Below are 18185 nucleotides of genomic sequence, written 5' to 3' on the forward strand. Positions count from 1 at the left end.
ACGGGAGAGGCCACAGCAGTGAGAGGCCCGCGTACCGCAAAAAAACAAAACAAAACAAAAAAAAAAACAAAGGACGAGATTTATTGAGTCTTCTACATGCCAGCCAGCACTTAAACTCTATTAACCTAATCCTCAGAACAGTCTTACGCACTGGAATTACTATTACCATCCCCATTGTACTGGTAAGGGCTCAGGTACAGAACTAAAAGCAGCATTTAAGAAAGCTTATCCTGGGAACTTCCCTGGTGGTCCAGTGGCTAAGACTCTGCGCTTCCAACGCTGGGGCCACGGGTTTGATCAGGGGACTAAGATCCCGCGTGCTGCATGGTACAGCCAAAAAGAAAAAAAAAAGCAAGCTTATCCCCGTGCCTGTGGTCAAGGTTGCCTAGAGCAGGAGAGTAAAGGTCTCCGATTATACGGATGCCAGCAGAAGACTTCAACACGCTACCAAGCAAGAACTGTCCCACCTGAATTACTGATGGAAAACAAGGGGCAAAGAAAGTGCCCTCTCTTTGCAATATCAAAAACCTAACCCAGAAGTTCTAGGGAGAACTCCCAGGCAGACTGATGGGACTGATACTACTTACCGGAAATTTTTAAAAGGGTGACAGTATCATGGAGACCATCAGTTTCTTGCCTATTACATTGCAGAAGCTGGAGTTTACAACAGGATTGGAAATAGAGTTAGGAAAGTCTTCTGAAGGGAAAGGGAAATCACTTAAAACTTCAATAATTCACTAAATATTTACCGACCAGATACTGCATACCAAGCATTGTGCTAAGCCCCGGGAATACACTAAGCGGTGACACAAACGTGCCTAATCTATGAGGAAAGACAATTTCTTAATTTAATCATTTCCAAGTACTGAGAGGGCCTATCCTAACAGGCCACCAGCTGCCCAGACAATTTCACTACCTTTCCGTTCTCTTTTCTTTTTTTTTTTTTACCTTCTTTCTCTCTTAAATCTTTGACATCCAAAGCTTCCTAGATGCTGGCTTGGTGGTTTACCTAGTTGAAGCTTTAGCAGTGCTGCTGCTCGCTTGGTTTTGGTAGAGCTGGAGCAGGTAAACTGAAGAGAGCAGACAAAAAAGGCCCTACATTCCCCTCACGTAATCCACTGGCATTTTTATCTGATGTCACGTTGAGATGTTCTCTTTGGTGACTGGACAGAAGGAAGTGAGTAAATTCTTGTAAAATGAATGAAAGAAAGAATGAACGGCTGTACTCCACGATTTTAATAAGATCTCTGCTGCTTCATCAACACTGCGTAAAGAAAACCCAGGAAGGGATTCAGAGGTATATATGGAAGGACTCACTCTGAGAGGCTTTTTCAGATCAATATCAGAATGAATGCTCAGCTCTCTCAGGGCATCTCCAACAAGGCTGCTCCTGCGAACATGAAGGACCAGGAAGGGGCTTCTGGCCAGCAGAGGCTCCAAGGTGAGAAGCATGAAGACGTTCTGCAGGTTGGCCCCGTTGACCGCCACCTGGAACAGCACATCCAAGAGCACAGTTACCATTCAGAGCGCACCTGTGAGTGGGGACAGCAGCCAGCCCTGTCTGTGGACCGGGGGTAGGTCGGGGCCAGGCTGGCTGCAGCTCCATTTTGGTCTTTATTTTCCTCCTAACTTTTCCAGTAGATTTTCTCAGTTACTCATGTTTACAAAACACACAAATCTTTCTAATCTGAGCCCAAAGAGATTAACTGAAACACTTTATGTAAACCATATGACCCATAACTCATTCCAGGAAAATAATTTAGACTAAGCTGATGAAGACTGAAATACTATCTTCGTAGAAGAAAGTGATGACGGACAGTGGGTAGAAACTATGAGTTTCAAAGTGGCAGGAAAAGAAGCCTAACAACCCCTTGCTAAAATGGTGTTTATTCTTTGAAAAATGTCCATTTTCTCCGGAAAACCTTTAAATTGTCAATATCATGGATATATCACTGTGAAAACATATATATATAGAGAGAGAGATATACAGATAAGAGCTAGAGAGAGACAGACAGATGGGGAAAGGGGGAGGGAGATGAATGAAGTTATATATCCACCAACAATGGGAACTGGTAGATTTGGATTGCTAATTCACAGACGTCTTTGTAGGCCTGTCAAAACCAATTATATTTTACAATAAAAATGGGTGTCTAAAATAAATTAAACAAATCTCTATAACTTGAGTTTTCGCTCAATAAAGAACTGCCAAGCTCCATTTAATTATCTATCAGGGGTCAGCAAACAATGGCCCAAGGACCGAATCCAGCCTGCTGCCGGCTTTTGTACAGCTCTTGAGCTAACAGGAGTTTTTACCTTTTTAAATAGTTTTTTAAAAATCAGAAGAAAAATATTTCACTACATGTGATAATTATATAAAATTCAAATTTCATGCTACGACAGAGCTGAATAACTGAGACAACTGTATGGCCCACAAAGACATGTATTTACTATGTGGCCCTTTATGAAGACACCCGCCACCCCCGTTTATGTAGATGTGCGTTCACGTATATGTGTTATATTCAATATAAAATTGCTGAAACTTTTTCTAACAGTTCTAAAAGTTACCATGGAACTTCATCCAAACCAACTTTCTCCTATTAGGAAAAATTACAACTGAATGTATAGGATGAAAGAAACCCATAAGAAGAGAAAGTAAGGTTTAAAATACGTTACCTGCATCTGCAGTTCAGCATCGGTCTGTAACATCTTGGTCTTGGCTTGGGCGTCAAAGATGAAAGGGTAGGAACAAAGTGTTACAGCATCCTAGAATAAAACATATTATTAACAATATTATAGTATCCCACAGAGAATACTGCTGGAAAAATACATAAATAAATTTGACAGAGTCATTTACCTGCATTATAGATGGTCTAGCCTTCTGTGTAAAGAAAAATAAAGTCTCTTAGTTGGATTACAAAACTTGAACTTCCTACCTCCCACAAATAACAAAACAGATAACCTATCTGACCATTTGGCCATGGAACTAACACCATCTGAACAGCTGACTGGAGTTCTGATGGAACAGACTAGTTGTTTTGATAAATACAGACTGAGAAGAACACTAAAAACAATTTAAAAAAAATTTTAAAGGACCTTTACAAACCATTTCACTAACCCCATAATTCACAGTATTAATAGAACTCTCATTTATAAGAAATCTAATTCCCAAACAGGAGCTTTGCAAATATGACTTCAGAGGTTAATTTTGTTGGGTGAAGTGGATAATGCAAATTTCATTTGTCAACATGTTAAGTCTCCCTTTTACACACACACACACACGCACACACAGAGTTCCTCTTGGGAGAAACCAAATATTTAGAAAGCTGTCCCCGGAGGGCTTCCCTGGTGGCACAGTGGTTAAGAATCCACCTGCCAATGCAGAGGACACGGGTTCGAGCCCTGGTCCGGGAAGATCCCACATGCCGTGGAGCAACTAAGCCCGTGCGCCACAACTACCGAGCCTGCGCTCTAGAGCCCGCGAGCCACAACTGAGCCCGCGTGCTACAACCAACCACTGAAGCCCGCGTGCCTGGAGCCTATGCTCCGCAAGAAGAGAAGCCACCGCAATGAGAAGCCCGTGCACCACAACGAAGAGTAGCCCCCGCTCGCCGCAACTAGAGAAAGCCCAGGCAGCAACGAAGACCCAACACAGCCAAAAATAAATTAATTAAAAAAAAAAGATATTTAGAAAGCTGTCCCTGACTAGGCACTTAGACCAGTGCCTGGCCTACAGAAGACACTCCATCAATATGTGAATAAATCTGAATAAACTTTTGAGGAGGGGAACAATACAGACATACCTCGTTTTATTGTGCCTCACTTTATTGTGTTTCACAGATACTGCTTTTTTAAACATTTTTTTACATTATTTATTTTTTATTGGCGTGTAATTGCTTTACAATGTTATGCTAGTTTCTGCTGTACAGTGAAGTGAATCAGCTCTATGTATACCTATATCCCCCCCTCCCTCTTGGACCTCCCTCCCACCCCATCCCACCCCTCTAGGTCATCAGAGCACCGACCTGAGCTCCCTGTGCTATACAGCAGGTTCCCACTAGCTATCTGTTTTACACATGGCAGTTAGTATATTTATGTCAAACCTAATCTCCCAATTCATCCCACCCTCCCCCCACTTCCCCACAAATTGAATTTTGTGGCAACCCTGAGTCTCTCAAGACTATGGGCGCCATTTTTCCAACAGCATTTGCTCACTTCATGTCTCTGTGTCACATTTTGGTAATTCTAACAATATTTCAAAGTTTCTCATTCTTATTTGTTATGGTGACCTGCGATCAGTGATCTTTGATGTTACCATTGCAAAAAGATTGCAACTGGCTGAAGGCTAAAATGACAGCTAACATTTTTTAGCAATAAAGTGTTTTTTAATTAAGGTTTGTACATTCATTGTTTTTTTTAAACATAATACTACTGCACACTTAATAGACTACAGTACAATATAAACATAACTTTTATATGCACTGGGAAACCAAAAACTTTGTGTGACTTGCTTTATTGTGATATTCGCTTTATTGCAGTGGTCTGGAACCAAACCCACAATTTCTCCAAGGTATGCCTATAAATAAATACAACCACAAACCTATCTAAGAGGTATGTTAGTTTCATTTATCAGGAGAAAAAAGGAACTCTCTCCTGAAAGGTTTTGTTAAGTTCATGAATAATGTTTGCTACATAACCTAACAGAAAGAAACAAAAAAAATCAACGGTATACATCATGTTGACCTGCAGCAGTATTTCTCAAACAGAAAACCATGGATTTATTCCCAGAGATCTGAAAGTGCACTATGAATTTTTTAAATTTTGTGGGTTTTTTTAATGATATCCTAAACAAAATAAAAACACATTCTGAATGACCTCTTTATAATGATGTGTTACCATATAATCTGCATTTATTTTAACGATTGCACTGGTGCCATGTTATACTGAATTGTCCAAGGTTAATAAGAAAGAAGAAAAGCAGTCTTCCTTTGTAAGTGATGCATTTGTGCCCAGGAAAAGGCCACTGCAGTCCTGGCTCCCTGCATGAATGAAGGTTTAATAGCCGCTGAAAGGACAAAAGAGAGCTGAGTCATCCCTGGGTGTATAGAACAAGCTGCAGAACTCAAGTCCCCAGGCCTGGCAGCCCGCAGTCCTGATCACAATGCAAGTGGGGTCTGGCTCCAGTAACGCATTTGCTCATCACGTTAAATCCATGAGGCTAATTTGTGTTTTACTGATTTGAGAGTTTTGTTAATATCTAATCTGTAAATGCGCTTTGGTTGTATAACATTTAAATGCTACATGAATAAGAAGTGTATATCTACCTCCTTTCGTATTTGTGTATATTTCAATGAAATCATTGAAAAGCAGTTTTAATTAAAATTCCCCTTGTTTATTCTTTAGAAACACGTTCCCTCAGGGATCTTGGAACATTTCCCTAGCCTGAGAAACACTAATCAGAGAAAGGATTCCAGTCCAGGGAGACAAGGTATGGAAGCCTGCACACAGAACCCAGAAGGACTTGATTCATTCTCATGCCTACTTCTCTGATTACTTTGAATTTTGGGATTGAAATCACTAAAATAAACACACACACACCATAAAACAGCACTAGGTACCTACAACGGGTACCAGTATCTCTTGGGATAAGTGTGTTGGGAAAGTGTGTTTAAAACTGGTGCCAATATTCAGAATTTTCTAACCTCCCTCTCAGAAGAGATTTTATTCTAAGCATTATTTGCCTATTCTCAAGGCAAAAGAAAGATCTTTACCATGTGTGTTGGTCTCTAAAGCAAGATAAAGTTTTGAACACTTCAAATTAAAAGTGACTATGGGAGAAGTGAAAACAGTTACTATAAAAACAGTTGTTGGCTTTACAGCATTGGCAGTATACAGTCGGCCCTCCTTATCCACGGTTCCACATCTGGAGATTCAACCAACCTCAGGTGGAAAATATGCAGGGAAAAAAAAGACAATTCCAGAAGGTTCCAGAAATCAAAACTTGAATTTGCCACACACCGGCAACTATTTACATAGCATTTACACTGTATTATGTAGTATAAGTAATCGAGAGATGATTTAAAGTCTATGGCAGGATGTGCTTAGGTTATATGCAAATAATACAACATTTTATATGAGGGACTTGAGCATGGTATGGGGATGAGGGATCCTGGAACCAATCCGCTACTGATACTGAGGGACAACTATATCTAGTATTTTTACTTTTTTATAAATTTATTTATTATTTATTTGTTATTTTTGGCTGCGTTGTGTCTTCGTTGCTGCGCACGGGCTCTCCCTAGTTGCGGTGAGCAGGGGCTACACTTCGTTGCAGTGTGCAGGCTTCTCATTGCAGTGGCTTCTCTTGTTGTGGAGCACGGGCTCTAGGCACGCAGGCTTCAGTAGTTGCGGCTCGTGGGCTCAGTAGTTGTGGCTCATGGGCTCAGTAGTTGCGGCACACAGACCCTAGAGCATGCAGGTGTCAGTAGTTGTGGCATGTGGGCTCAGTAGTTGTGGCTCACGGGCTCTAGAGCATAGGCTCAGTAGTTGTGGTGCACAGGCTTAGTTGCTCCGCAGCATGTGGGATCTTCCCAGACCAGGGCTCGAACCCATGTCCCCTGCATTGGCAGGCGGACTCTCAACCACTGCGCCACCAGGGAAGCCCAAGTCTATGAATTTTTGTATTTGAAATATAATAATTTCACTGATTTTTATTTTGCAGATGCTGAATATTTTAGAAATGGTATTAGTGCTGGCATTTCCATAGTAAGTGAACGAAATACTGAAACAGCAGTACTACGATTCTGCTTCCTGACTGCTCTCCCTAACCTAGAAGGATGTATATGAACTGGTAAGATATGTGATCCCCTCCTGAGAGGCTGTTTGTCCTGGGCCATCCATTCCCCAAAAGTGAGTCTCACAACCTATAACTGGCAAAGTACACACATGGATCACATTTCAAGTGTTGCTGCTTGAAATGGGGCTGCCCTGCAACCTTCGTTCATGTTTTTTAAGTATATGACAGAGAAGCAATGAATATGTACATGGTACAGAACTAGAGAAGTGGGGAATTGGGAATATCTTTTTCTTTTCTTTTCTTTCTTTTAATTCCAAGTCAACAGTTCCTAAATGTGGCTGTGACTGGGGACAAGAGGCATCACACAAACACCAAGGAGGAAACCCAGGAGCCCTGCCTTCGGGTCTGCCTGACACCACGTGTTCCTGTACCCTCTGTGGGCAATTCTGGCTCCCAGCATCGCTGAATTCTGAGGCACACACAGCTGCCTCATCTCACCACGCACAATACTGCTACCCGGAACCAGACACTGCCCCGGACGACACAGACAGCCGACGTCAGGTTGACTCCAGTCTTTATTTTTGAAGCATTTTCTTTTTTTTTTTTCTAAATTAATTTTTATCGGAGTATGGTTGCTTTACAATGAAGCATTTTCGTTGTATCACTCACTTTCTCACTTGTGAGGCCCTCTAGGGGGCCCACAAAGTCACTCATTCTGTGTGCTATTTGTTTTGCAAGTGTAGATGATGGCTGTGAATAAACGGAAATAAATAAGCCACTACCACCTCTTCCTTAAAATAAGCTGAGGGAGACCTTCAAGATGGCGGAGGAGTAAGACGCGGAGATCACCTTCCTCCCCACAAATACATCAGAAATACATCTACACGTGGAAAAGCTCCTACAGAAAACCTACTGAACGCTGGCAGAAGACCTCAGACCTCCCAAAAGGCAAGAAACTCCCCACGTACCTGGCCGTGTGGCTGACAGGGTCTTGGTGCTCTGGACAGGTGTCAGGCCTGTGCCTCTGAGGTGGGAGCGCTGAGTTCAGGATACTCGTCCATAAGAAACCTCCCAGCTCCACGTAATACCAAACGGCGAAAATCTCCCAGAGATCCCCATCTCAACACCAGCACCCAGCTTCACTCAACGACCAGCAAGCTACAATGCTGGACACCCTATGCCAAATAATCAGCAAGACAGGAACACAACCCCACCCATTAGCAGAGAGGCTGCCTAAAATCATAATAAGGTCACAGACACCCCAAAACACACCACCGAAGGCAGACCTGCCCACCAGAAAGCCAAGATACAGCCTCATCCACCAGAACACAGGCACTAGTCCCCTCCGCCAGGAAGCCTACACAACCCACTGAACCAACCTTAGCCACTGGGGGCAGACACCAAAAACAATAGGAACTACGAACCTGCAGCCTGTGAAAAGGAGACCCCAAACACAGTAAGTTTAGCAAAATGAGAAGACAGAGAAACACACAGCAGATGAAAGAGCAAGGTAAGAACCTACCAGACCAAACAAACGAAGAGGAAATAGGCAATCTACCTGAAAAGGAATTCAGAGTAATGATAGTAAAGATGATCCAAAGTCTTGGAAACAGAATGTACAAAATACAAGAAACGTTTAACAAAGACCTACAAGAACTAAGGAGCAAACAAACAGTGATGAACAACACAATAAATGAAATTAAAAATTCTCTAGAAGGAATCAATAGCAGAATAACTGAGGCAGAAGAATGGATAAGTGACCTGGAAGATAAAATAGTGGAAGTAACTACCGCAGAGCAGAATAAAGAAAAAGAATGAAAAGAATTGAGGACAGTCTCAGAGACCACTGGTTCAACATTAAACACACCAACATTTGAATTATAGGGGTTCCAGAAGAAGAAGAGAAAAACAAAGGGACTGAGAAAATATTTGAAGAGATTATAGTTGAAAACTTCCCTAATATGGCAAAGGAAATAGTCAATCAAGTCTAGGAAGCACAGAGAGTCCCATACAGGACAAATCCAAGGAGAAACACACCAAGACACATTAATCAAACTGTCAAAAATTAAATACAAAGAAAACATATTAAAAGCAGCAAGGGAAAAACAACAAATAACACACAAGGGAATCCCCATAAGATAAACAGCTGATCTTTAAGCAGAAACTCTGCAAGCCAGAAGGGAGTGGCAGGACATATTTAAAGTGATGAAAGGGAAAAACCTACAACGAAGATTACTCTACCCAGCAAGGATCTCATTCAGATTCAATGGAGAAATTAAAACCTTTACAGAAAAGCAAAAGCTAAGAGAATTCAGCACCACCAAACGAGCTTTACAATAAATGCTAAAGGAATTTCTCTAGGCAGGAAACACAACAGAAGGAAAAGACCTACAATAACAAACCAAAAACACTTAAGAAAATGGTTATAGGTACATACATATCGATAATTACCTTAAATGTAAATGGATTAAATGCTCCAACCAAAAGACACAGACTGGCTGAATGGATACAAAAACAAGATCCACATACATGCTGTCTACAAGAGACCCACTTCAGACCTAGGGACACATACAGACTGAAAGTGAGGGAATGGAAAAAGATATTCCATGGATATGAAAATCAAAAGAAAGCTGGAGTAGCAATTGTCATATCAGACAAAACAGACTTTAAAATAAAGACTATTAGAAGAGACAAAGAAGGACACTACATAATGATCAAGGGATCAGTCCAAGAAGATATAACAAGTGTAAATATTTATGAACCCAACATAGAGCACCTCAAAACATAAGGCAAATGCTAACAGCCATAAAAAGGGAAATTGACAATAATACAATCATAGTAGGGGACTTTAACACCCCACTTTCCAAGGAGAGATCATCCAAAATGAAAAGAAAAAAGGAAACACAAGCTTTACATGATACATTAAACAAGATAGATTTAATTGATATTTATAGGACATTCCACCCAAACACAACAGAATACACTTTCCTCTCAAGTGTTCATGGAACATTTTCCAGGATAGATCATATCTTGGGTCACAAATGAAGCCTTAGAAAATTTAAGAAAATTGAAATCATATGAAGCATCTTTTCTGACCACAACGCTATGAGACTAGATACCAATTACAGGAAAAAAAATGTAAAAAAAAGAAACACATGGAGGCTAAACAATACACTACTTAATAACCAAGAGATCACTGAAGAAATCAAAAAGGAAATCAAAAAATATCTAGAAAAAAATAACAATGAAAACACAACAACTCAAAACCTATGGGATATAGCAAAAAGCAGTTCTAAGAGGGAAGTTCATAGCAATACAATCCTACCTCAAGAAACAAGAAACATCTCAAATGAACAACCTAACCTTACATCTAAAGCAATTACAGAAAGAAGCACCAAAAAACCCCCCAAAGTTAGCAGAAGGAAAGAAATCATAAAGATCAGATCAGAAATAAATGAAAAAGAAATGAAGGAAACAATAGCAACGATCAATAAAACTAAAAGCTGGTTCTTTGAGAAGATAAACAAAATTGATAAACCATTAGCCAGACTCAAGAAAAAAAGGGAGAAGACTCAAATCAATAGACTTAGAAATGAAAAAGGAGAAGTAACAACTGACACTGCAGAAATACAAAAGATCATGAGAGATTACTACAAGCAACTCTATGCCTATAAAATGGACAACCTGGAAGAAATGGACAAATGCTTAGAAAAGCACAACTTTCAGAGACTGAACCAGGAAGAAATAAAAAATATAAAAAGGCCAATCACAAGCACTGAAATTGAGACTGTGATTAAAATTCTTCCAACAAACAAAAGCCCAGGACCAGGTGGCTTCACAGGCGAATTCTATCAAATTTTAGAAAAGAGCTTACACCTATCCTTTGCAAACTCTTCCAAAACATAGCAGAGGGAGGAACACTCCCAAACTCATTCTACGAGGCCACCATCACCCTGATACCAAAACTAGACAAATATGTCACAAAGAAAGAAAACTACAGGCCAATATCACTCATGAACATAGATGCAAAAATCCTCAACAAAATACTAGCAAACAGAATCCAACAGCACATTGAAAGGATCATACACCATGATCAAGTGGGGTTTATCCCAGGAATGCAAGGCTGCTTCAGTATATGCAAGTCAATGTGATACACCATATTAACAAATTGAAGGAGAAAAACCATATCATCTCAATATATGCAGACAAAGCTTTTGACAAAATTCAACATCCATTTATGTTAAAAACCCTCTAGAAAACAGGCACAGAGGGAACTTACCTCAACATAATAAAGGCCATATGTGACTAACCCACAGCCAACATCGTTCTCAATGGTGAAAAACTGAAACCATTTCCTCTAAGATCAAGAAGAAGACAAGGTTGTCCACTCTCACCACTATTATTGAACATAGTTTTGGAAGTTTTAGCCACAGCTATCAGAGAAGAAAAAGAAAGAAAACGAATCCAAATTGGAAAAGAAGAAGTAAAGCTGTCACTGTTTGCAGATGTCATGATACTATACATGGAGAAGACTAAAGATGCTACCAGAAAACTACTGAGGCTAATCAATGAATTTGGTAAAGTAGCATGATACAAAATTAATGCACAGAAATCTCTTGCATTCCTATATAGTAATGATGAAAAATCTGAAAGCAAAACTAAGGAAACACTCCCATTTACCATTGCAACAAAAAGAATAAAATACCTAGGAATAAACCTACCTAAGGAGACAAAAGACCTGCATGCAGAATACTATAAGACACTAATGAAAGAAACTAAAGAGGACACAAACAGATGGGGAGATATACCATGTTCTCAGATTAGAAGAATCAACATTGTGAGAATGGCTATACTACCCAAAGCAATCTACAGATTCAATGCAATCCCTATCAAACTACCAATGGCATTTTTCACAGAACTAGAAGCAAAAATTTCACAATTTGTATGGAAACACAAAAGACCCTGAATATCCAAAGCAATCTTGAGAAAGAAAAACGGAGCTGGAGCAACCAGGCTCCCTGACTTCAAACTATACTACAAAGCTACAGTAATCAAGACAGTATGGTACTGGCACAAAAACAGAAATATAGATGAATGGAACAGGATATAAAGCCCACAGATGAACCCACACACATATGGTCATCTTATTTTTAATAAAGGAGGCAAGAATATATAATGGAGAAAAGACAGCCTCTTCAATAAGTGGTGCTGGGAAAACTGGACAGCTACATGGAAAAGAAGGAAATTAGAACACTCCCTAACACCATACACAAAAATAAACTCAAAATGGATTAAATACCTAAATGTAAGGCAGACACTATAAAACTCTTAGAGGAAAACACAGGCAGAACCCTCCATGACATAAATCACAGCAAGATCCTTTTTGACCCACCTTCTAGAGAAATGGAAATTAAAACCAAAATAAACAAATGGGACCTAATGAAATTTAAAAGCTTTTGCACAGCAAAGCAAACCATAAACAAGATGAAAAGACAACCCTCAGAAAGGGAGAAAATATTTGCAAATGAAGTAACTGACAAAGGATTAATTTCCAAAATACAAATGCAGCTCATGCAGCTCAATGTCAAAAAAACAAACAACCCAATCCAAAAATGGGCACAAAACCTAAATAGACATTTCCTGAAAGAAGATATACAGATTGCCAACAAACACGTGAAAGGATGCTCAACATCACTAATCATTAGAGAAATGCAATTCAAAACTACGGTAAGGTATCACCTCACACCGGTCAGAATGGCCATCATCAAAAAATCTACAAACAATAAATGCTGGAGAGGGTGTGGAGAAAAGGGAACTCTCTTTCACTGTTGGTGGGAACATAAATTTATACAGCCACTATGCAGAACAGTTTGGAGGTTCCTTAAAATACTAAAAATAGAACTACCATAGGACCCAGCAATCCCATTACTGGGCATATAGCCTGAGTAAACCATAATTCAAAAAGAGTCATGCACCACAGTGTTCACTGCAGCTCTATTTACAATAGCCAGGACATGGAAGCAACCTAAGTGTCCATCAACAGATGAATGGATAAAGAAGAAGTGGCACATATATACAATGGAATATTACTCAGCCATAAAAAGAAACGAAACTGAGTTATTTGTAGTGAGGTGAATGGACCTAGAGTCTGTCATACAGAGTGAAGTAAGTCATAAAGGGAAAAATAAATACCACATGCTAACACATATATATGGAATCTAAAATAAAATGGTTCTGAAGAACCTAGTGTCAGGACAGGACTAAAGAGTCAGACATAGAGAATGGACTTGAGGATACGGGAAGGGGGCAGGGTAAGCTGGGAAGAAGTGAGAGAGTGGCATGGACATATATACACTCCCAAATGTAAAATAGATAGCTAGTGGAAGCAGCCGCATAGCACAGGAAGATCAGCTCGGTGCTTTGTGACCACCTAGAGGGGTGGGATAGGGAGGGTGGGAGGGAGACGCAAGAGCGAGGAGATATGGGGACATATGTATATGTATAGCTGATTCACTTTGTTATACAGCAGAAACTAACACACCATTGTAAAGCAATTATACTCCAGTAAAGATGTTAAAAAATAATAATAAAATAAAATAAGCAAAAAGCAGCCTCTTTAGAATGTTGCTTTTATACACCATAGCCCTTTGCCCATACATATTATGTCCCTTGTAATTCCTTTTGCACTACACTGAACACCCCACAGGGGCAGCCACCATGTCCTGTACGTGTCCGCATCCCCAGTGGTAGCCGGCACATGACATACATTAGGTGCCCAAGACTGCTTCCTGAAAAACACTTATTAGGGCTTATGATATGCCATGTACTAGGTACTCTGACAAGTAAGGCCTTTCCATGGGTTCTCCCATTTACTTCTCACAGTACTGTTATAATTCACATTTGTAAATGAGGATGCTAGGCTTATAGAAATTAAGTAATTTGCCTAAGGTCACATAGGTAGTAGGCCAGAGTTGAGACTTGAACCCAGTTCTTTTTGACTAACGCACGTGCTCGGAACTGTATGCTATACTGCCTCGGCTACTGCCAAGGCAAAAAATTTAACACATAAAAACTCATATAGTGTGAGACAGACAGACAGACACACACACACACAGGAACATCATTCATCCATAAAAAAGAAGGCAATCCTGCCATTTGCAACTACATGGGTGAAACTAAAGGGCGTTTTACACTAAGTGAAATAAGCCAGACAGAGAGAGACAAACACTGTATGGTATCATTTATATGTGGAATCTAAAAAAAACAAGAAAGCCAATCTCACAGAAATAATGGTGGTTTCCAGGGGCTAGAGCGGAAACAGGGAGGACATGGGGAGATATAGCTCAAAGGGCACAATCTTTTCAGTTATAAGTAAGCTCTAAGGAGCTAAAGCACAGCATGGCGACTCCAGTTAATAACACAGTATTAAATACTGGGAACTCGATGAGAGCACATCTTAAGCATCTCAAAGCACCCAAAAAAGAAGTTAACTATGTGAGGTAATGGATGTGTTAAGTAACTTGATCTTTGTAATCATTTCACACTGTATATCAAATCATCATATTGTACACTTTAAATATATACAACGATGTCGATTATCCCTCAGTAAAGCTGGGGGAAAATGTACTCATTGTTCATTACTATGATTTAAAAGTGGTTAAGCTCAGAAATAAACCCATGCATATATGGCCAATTAATTTATGTAAAGGAGGCAACATCACACAATGGGAAAAGGACAGTCTCTTCAATAAATGGTGTTGAGAAAACTGGACGGGCACATACAGAAGGATAAAACTGGAAATTAACTCAAAATGGATTAAAGACCTGAATGGAAGACCTAAAACCATAAAACTCATAGAAGAAAACGTAGGTAGTAAGCAACTTGACATCAGTCTTGGCAATGATTTTTTGGATCCAACTTCAAAATCAAAGGCAACAAAAGCAAAAATAAACAAATGGAACCACATCAAACTAAAAAGCTTCTGCAGAGCAAAGGAAACCATCAACAAAATGAAAAGGCAGCCTACAGAATGGGAGAGGTATTTGCAAACAATATATCTGATAAGGGGTTAATGTCCAAAATATACAAAGAACTCATACAACTCAATATCAAAACAAAAACAAAAAAAACACCAACCCAATTAAAAAATGGGCAGAGGACTTCAATAGACATTTTTCCAAAGAGGACATACAGATGGCCAACAGGCACATGAAAAGACGCTCAACATCACTAATCAGGGAAATGCAAGTCAAAACCACAGTGAGGTTTCACCTCACACCTGTCAGAATGTCTATTATCAAAAAGACAAAAAATAACAAGGGTGGGCAAGGATGTGGAGAAACAGGAACCCTTGCGCACTGTTGGTGGGAATTTAAACTGGTGCAGCCAGTATGGAAAACTGTATGGAGGTTCCTCAAAAAATTGAAAATAGAACTACCATATGATCCAGCAGTTCCACTTCTGGGTATTTATCCAAGGAATACAAAAACACTAATTCGAAAAGATTTATGTACCCCCATATCCATAGCAGCCTTATTTACATTAGCCAAGATATGGAAACAACCGAAGCGTCCACAGATGGATGAAGGGATAAAGAAGATGGGGTGTATACACACACAGTGGAATAGTACTCCTGTAACCTAGCAGGACCCTCTGGGGCATTCCCAGGACGGACCCCTCCCCCATACCCTCTGCTGTAGCTCCTCTCTGAAGGACCTAGATAACAGTACCTGATGCACATTTCCTGAGCTGTCTTGCAGATACTAAAACCACCACCAAATGGAAGAAATTACCTACCTGATGACCAGGAGCACACAGCCGCCAGAGCTACTGGAGCCTGAGGATTGATAACGTGACACTGCCCTGTTACCTCACCATCAACCAACCAGAGACTTGTGCACAGGCAGATTACATACTCTGCGACTCCCCTCCCTCACCTGGCCTTTAAAAAGGCTTTCCTGAAACCCACCAGGGAGTTCAGGTGTTTTGAACACTAGCTTCCCCGGACTCCTTGCTTGGTACCCTGCAGTGAATGCTGCACTTTCCTTCCCACAACCCGGTATCAGAAATTGGCTTTACTGAGCGCAGGCAAACGGACCCAAGTTTGGTTCGGTAACACTCAGACATTAAAAAAAAACTGGAATCTTGCCATTTTCAACAACCTGGATGGACCCTGAAGGCACTATGCTAAGTGAAATCAGTCAGACAAAGAAAGACAAATGCTGTATTATTTCACTTACACTTGGAATCTAAACAAACAAAGCAAAGCAAAGCAAAACAACAACAAGCTCATAGATAAAGAGACAGTTTAGTGGCTGCCAGAGGGGAGAGGGGATAGCGGGTGAGTAAAATGCGTGAGGAGGGTCAAAGGTACAATCTTCCATTATAAAATAAATAAGTCACAGTGATATAACGCACAGCGTAGTGACTACAGACAGTAAAACTGCATTGCATATTTTAGTTGCTAAAGCTGCTAAGACGGTAAATCTTAAAAGTTCTCATCACAAGCAAAACAAAATTTGTTAACTGTGTGGTGACAGACAGTGACTAGACGTACTGTGATGATCATTTCACAGTGTATCTAAGTATCGAGTCATTATGTTATACACCTGAAACTAATATGTTACATGTCAATTATACCTTCAAAAAAATGTAGTCAAAAAAACATGAATCAATATATGAAATAGCTTTAGCATTTTACGTTAAAATCCAAGATATGAAGAAATATAAACTTTAATTTCTAATAGCATTGTATAACAGAAAAAATGCCACAGAAATCACAAAAGGTCGCACAGTAATTTCACCTAATTTTCTATCTTTCTATAATAACTAATTTTTGAAGAGGAGATGAGCAGCTGGTATTTAAGACTTATATTTGCTTATCAAATGTTAAGAGAAAGGAACTATAAAAGTTGCTCACTTCAGTATCTCCATTCAGAGACCACAGTCATGGTAACCTGTATTTTAACACCAGCAACTTCTTTTTCAGGGTCAAAAAGAATTAGGGCTCATTAGAATTATTTTACTCAGCAGCAAGAAAGCGTAGATTAGAAGTCAGAAAAATTGGCTTTTAAGCTAATTGAATTGGTGGAAAAATTGTTTAGCTTCTCTGGGCCTCCAATTTCTCACCTAGAAACAAAGCAGTTGGCTAAATAATTCATAAGGCTTACTTCAGGTCTTAACATTTTATGATTCAAAGGGTATTCACAAACTGATAAAACAGAGAGGCTTATCTTTTTACAATTTCTAAATCAGCAGGTGAAAACACAGTTCACTGCTAGCCTCCGTGTGAAATTTCCACGTAAACCCCGTTTTGAAGACTCATCCACTTTTTTGAAAAGGATTTTGGTTTTTTAAAGTAATCAGAAGTCTTACTAAAAACACAATGTTGTGTCTGGCATTGATCATCTTATTTAACAAAGAAACAACTCTTCCTTAGTTAAATGAACCAATTTAAATGCCTTGCTTTTGGAAACCGCTACTGACCTCCAAAAGCCCTACAGCGTACAGGGAAATACGGCCTAAATGTCAGTGATGAATCTGCTAAACTGGCAAGGACTCACCTCAAATGTGTCTGCTATGCATGGCTTCACTAAATATCATAACCAAATAATCACTCTGTCTTCTGACATCACTCAAACTCATACATAATCCACAGACGGGGGATCCTAAAAAGCCTTGCATATATCCCAAGCCAGTCTACAATCAAACTGAGAAGTGGTGGCAGGCAGGAACCCGCAGTTCTAACGTATAGTGAGAACCAGGTCAGGGATACGTGACATTTTCACACACGTAATCCCAAGTCAGAGGTAGCCTGTAGGGTTCAGGCAGCTGACATACGATGACTAAAGCAGGCTAGCTGTTAGATGAAGACAATGAGTAAATGATCGTTTCCTCAGTGTCAAAGTCAAGCTGCAGTGGGGACTCTGGCACGTCTCAGCCTCATCCAAAGAGCCCCCACTGAACTCCAGCCAACTGAAACCATCTGGAAAGACAGGTCATGCTGCCAGAGCTTCCGAGTTTCAAGAAAAGCCAGAAATACATTTTATGTGCCTTGACTCTTTAAAATTGTGGTAAAAGACATATAAAGTTCACCATCTTTAACATCTTCAAGTGTACAGTTCATTAGTGTTAACTACATTCGCATAATTGTGCCATCCATCTCCAGAACTTTTTCATCATGCAGAACAAAGTCCTAGAGATTCTCATACTAAGTGAAGTAAGCCAGATAGAGAAAGACAAAGATCATACGATATCGCTTATATGTGGAATCTAAAACAATGATACAAATGAACTTATTTATAAAACAGAAATAGACTCCCAGACATAGCAAACAAACTCATGGTTACCAAAGGGGAAAGACGGGGGGAGGGATAAGTTAGGAGTTGGGGA

The 18185-nt window shown here is 39.9% G+C and overlaps 1 protein-coding gene across 8 annotated transcripts in view; it reads right to left on the reverse strand.

Moving 5' to 3' along the window:
• Window positions 1-18185, reverse strand: part of HERC3 (HECT and RLD domain containing E3 ubiquitin protein ligase 3) — a 137805-nt gene that overhangs the window by 51899 nt on the left and 67721 nt on the right. For 7 of the 8 annotated variants that reach the window (XM_060299818.1, XM_060299813.1, XM_060299817.1 and 4 more), the window contains 3 exons: window positions 2855-2878; window positions 2674-2763; window positions 1318-1488 (listed from right to left, as the gene is read on the reverse strand). In XM_060299818.1, coding sequence (XP_060155801.1) covers window positions 1318-1488; window positions 2674-2763; window positions 2855-2878 — 285 coding nt within the window. The remainder of the gene's footprint in view (window positions 1-1317; window positions 1489-2673; window positions 2764-2854; window positions 2879-18185) is intronic. The other variant, XM_060299816.1, reaches the window with a different exon arrangement.

The sequence above is a fragment of the Globicephala melas genome, chromosome 5 (genome assembly GCF_963455315.2).
Source record: "Globicephala melas chromosome 5, mGloMel1.2, whole genome shotgun sequence".
Lineage (NCBI taxonomy): Eukaryota > Metazoa > Chordata > Mammalia > Artiodactyla > Delphinidae > Globicephala > Globicephala melas.